This window comes from Poecilia latipinna, unplaced genomic scaffold (genome assembly GCF_001443285.1).
Source record: "Poecilia latipinna isolate Pla-1442-1.1 unplaced genomic scaffold, P_latipinna-1.0 Scaffold1230, whole genome shotgun sequence".
NCBI classification, from domain to species: Eukaryota; Metazoa; Chordata; class Actinopteri; order Cyprinodontiformes; family Poeciliidae; genus Poecilia; species Poecilia latipinna.
Window position 1 is genome coordinate 94,198 of NW_015113846.1, and position 2,773 is coordinate 96,970.

A 2,773-nucleotide genomic window follows, 5' to 3' on the forward strand; every position below is an offset into this window, starting at 1 on the left:
ATGTCTGACGTGACTACATTGACGCGTACAGTCAGGGTCGTTGGTTTGTGTATTTGTTTTTCCTTCAGAAGAACTTCGTCTTTGTAACGGTTTGTGGCACACGACGATCGAGCACAAGTCAGTAATATAGTAAGAAAATAAGGTGCTTCTATTCTGACTTGCCTTTTTTTTTCCCATGTCGATCTTTCGAAGTTCGGAGATTAAAAATATTCATGGCTGTCGTCTCTCGGCTCCAACTGCTTTCTGGGTTTGCTTGTACTTCTGGATCTGGTCGGTAGGGGGAGCAGGAGGGCACATTTCATCGTCTACAAACATTAAGTGCTCTAATTCGAAACGTTTCCGTGTGTTCGAGGTCTCAGGGCGTCGCGTGATGCGGCCCACAGAGTCTCCGTCGCGTTTGTGGGAAGGACTTTGGGGCAGCAAGAGGCTTCCTGTCGGTCTGAAGTGACTCAGCTCCAAGCCGAGGGATGGTGGGACCTGGAAGGAATTGCTACTGCGCCCATTTTTATTTATTTTGTTCACCTGAAACGGTGAACCTTACTGACATACACTTTGGATTGAAACTTTCAGTGATCTGAAATGGTTTTGTTGCAGGAGTCATGACTCCTTTTAGCTTCATTGAAAAGTTCTTGACTGACCTTGAAGTGCTGGAGGGGGGAACTCTGCTTGGCAGCCGCTTCCCCCCTCAAACTCCCAACATCTTCCATCTGTTTCTGGGGAACAACATCTTTATTTTTCATTTTTTGGCCTCAAGTCAAGAAGGTGCCTCAAAGTTTAGTTTTATTTCCATTTCGCCTGGTAAAAGGACTGTCCAGTGTGGTTGAATTATTATTTTTTTAAAGACAAAGTGCTGAACCACTCTGTTCACATTCTGACGTCTCTCAAATAGATCTCTACCTTTTAAAAACGTACTTCTACGCATCATAAAGATGTATTCAGGAGCAGGGGACATCCCTGACAGAACGTCAATTCAACCGTACAGGGGCTTTATTTAAAATACAACAATAAGTGCTTCTGCTGGGTTAATACAATCAAAGCTTTGGGACAAATAGGACGAAGGGGGAAGGGGGCGATCTTGCATACTTTAGGGTTTAAGGTGCATAAATTCATGGGTTTGGGGGTTGGGGGGCTCTCTCAGCACATCTAAGCATTAGGCTATGCTACATAGGTCAAAGTAAGATAGCACACTATTACCATGAAGTGCTCCAGTGATAATTAACCAATCGATCTATGTAGAAGGGGGATGGGGGATAGCTAGCACACATGCTAATACTTTGTGTTTGTGTGTGTGTAGTGGGAGTGAGGAGGGGTGTGGGGGTCACTGCACAGAAAAATGGTAAAACATTGCCATGAATCAAGAGTCAAAATTCCAAAATTTATCTCGGACAAAAATCATCCTGATTGCTATGGCAACAGAGCACAAAGACATGCGGCGACAGCGCTTAGCAGCTAGCTGAAACCCCATCCGATTAGCCGCCGCTGCCGCAAACGTAACATCAGTGTGCGGAGATTTTAAAGAAAGGGACCGTTTAAGACGCTACATCAGAAACTATGTTGACGTGGTGATTCTGGGTGGAGGGGGGGCCGAAGCTTTAAGCTCTGAGTGGGAGACGGTGACGATCAGGAGCTGTTTTTTCTGTGTATTTTTTTTTTTTCCTTTTCGGAAGAGTGGAAACGGGTTGGGGTGGGGCGCTTACAGACTCATGGAGAAACCCTTTCTTCATAAAACGATTTAAAACCACATGAGTAAAAATTAAACAGGAGCAACGGCTAGCTGCTTCAGTCTATCACGTGGCGCAGGAAGTGAAAAGGCGTCACTTCCTGCTCCGCGTGATTGTGCACGCAGCTAACGAGACGTAGGAGGGAGCTGGGGGCGGGGCTACAAAAAACAGGGGAAAGGCAGTCGAACACATAACTCTCAGAGTGGCGCGTCCCGGCGAAGGACGCCGTCACTCCTCCTTCTGTAGCGCTCCGTCAGACGGGCAGTCGTCAAGGCAACAGGGGGCCTCCACTTCCACCCCCTCTGATTGGTTGTCTCTGCTGGCTAAGGCACACGGGATTGGCTGGGCCAGCTCCAAGGGCTGGCCAATGGCGGAGGCTGCTGAGCTGCCATTCAGCTGCTGAGTGGGCACCTCGGGCGCTGAGCCCGCCTCCTCGGAGGGCTTCGTGGGGCTGCTGGGTGGGGGCGTCTGCAGCAGACAAAAAAAGACATCAAATTAAATAATATTATCCCTAGCTGTTCTTCCAATAACCATAAAACCACTCAAATAGGAATTATAAAAATAAATGTTAGTTTATAAATCACTGAGCAGTTTAGCACCAAATTATATTCAATATTTGCTCCATTTCATTTTATTAAATCATAAATTCAGGATTGAAATAGATGCAGCACTGAAATGTTTTTGGTCCCCAACAGATTACATTTATTTTTATTTATTTATTTTTTTTTGCCACAGTGAGTCTTTCTGCTGTTGCATCAACCTTCCAGAACTCTCAGGTCTTCTGGTTCTGCATCCCCAGAACCAGAACCAAACATGGAGAAGCAGCATTCGGCTTCTATGTATCACAAATCTGGAACAAACTTCCAGAAAATTATTATTGATTACTGTTATTAATAATGTCTTGTGACAGTATTCAGCAGGTAAACTATGACAATCCATCCAGGCTTCATGAATCTCAAAGCTTTGGCTTTTGCTCTCCCACCTGGTCGTCCTTCCACCAACTTTTCCCACTAATATGCTTGGACACAGCTAGGGCTGAAACGATTCCTCGA

At 45.7% G+C, this 2,773-nt stretch overlaps 1 protein-coding gene across 1 annotated transcript in view; it reads right to left on the reverse strand.

Moving 5' to 3' along the window:
* Positions 1 to 1,627: 1,627 nt before the first annotated feature.
* fam120c (family with sequence similarity 120 member C) overlaps positions 1,628 to 2,773 on the reverse strand; it is a 24,820-nt gene continuing 23,674 nt past the window's right edge. Inside the window, exon 17 of the mRNA XM_015054133.1 lies at positions 1,628 to 2,189. Coding sequence (XP_014909619.1) covers positions 1,950 to 2,189 — 240 coding nt within the window. The 3' untranslated portion in view covers positions 1,628 to 1,949. The remainder of the gene's footprint in view (positions 2,190 to 2,773) is intronic.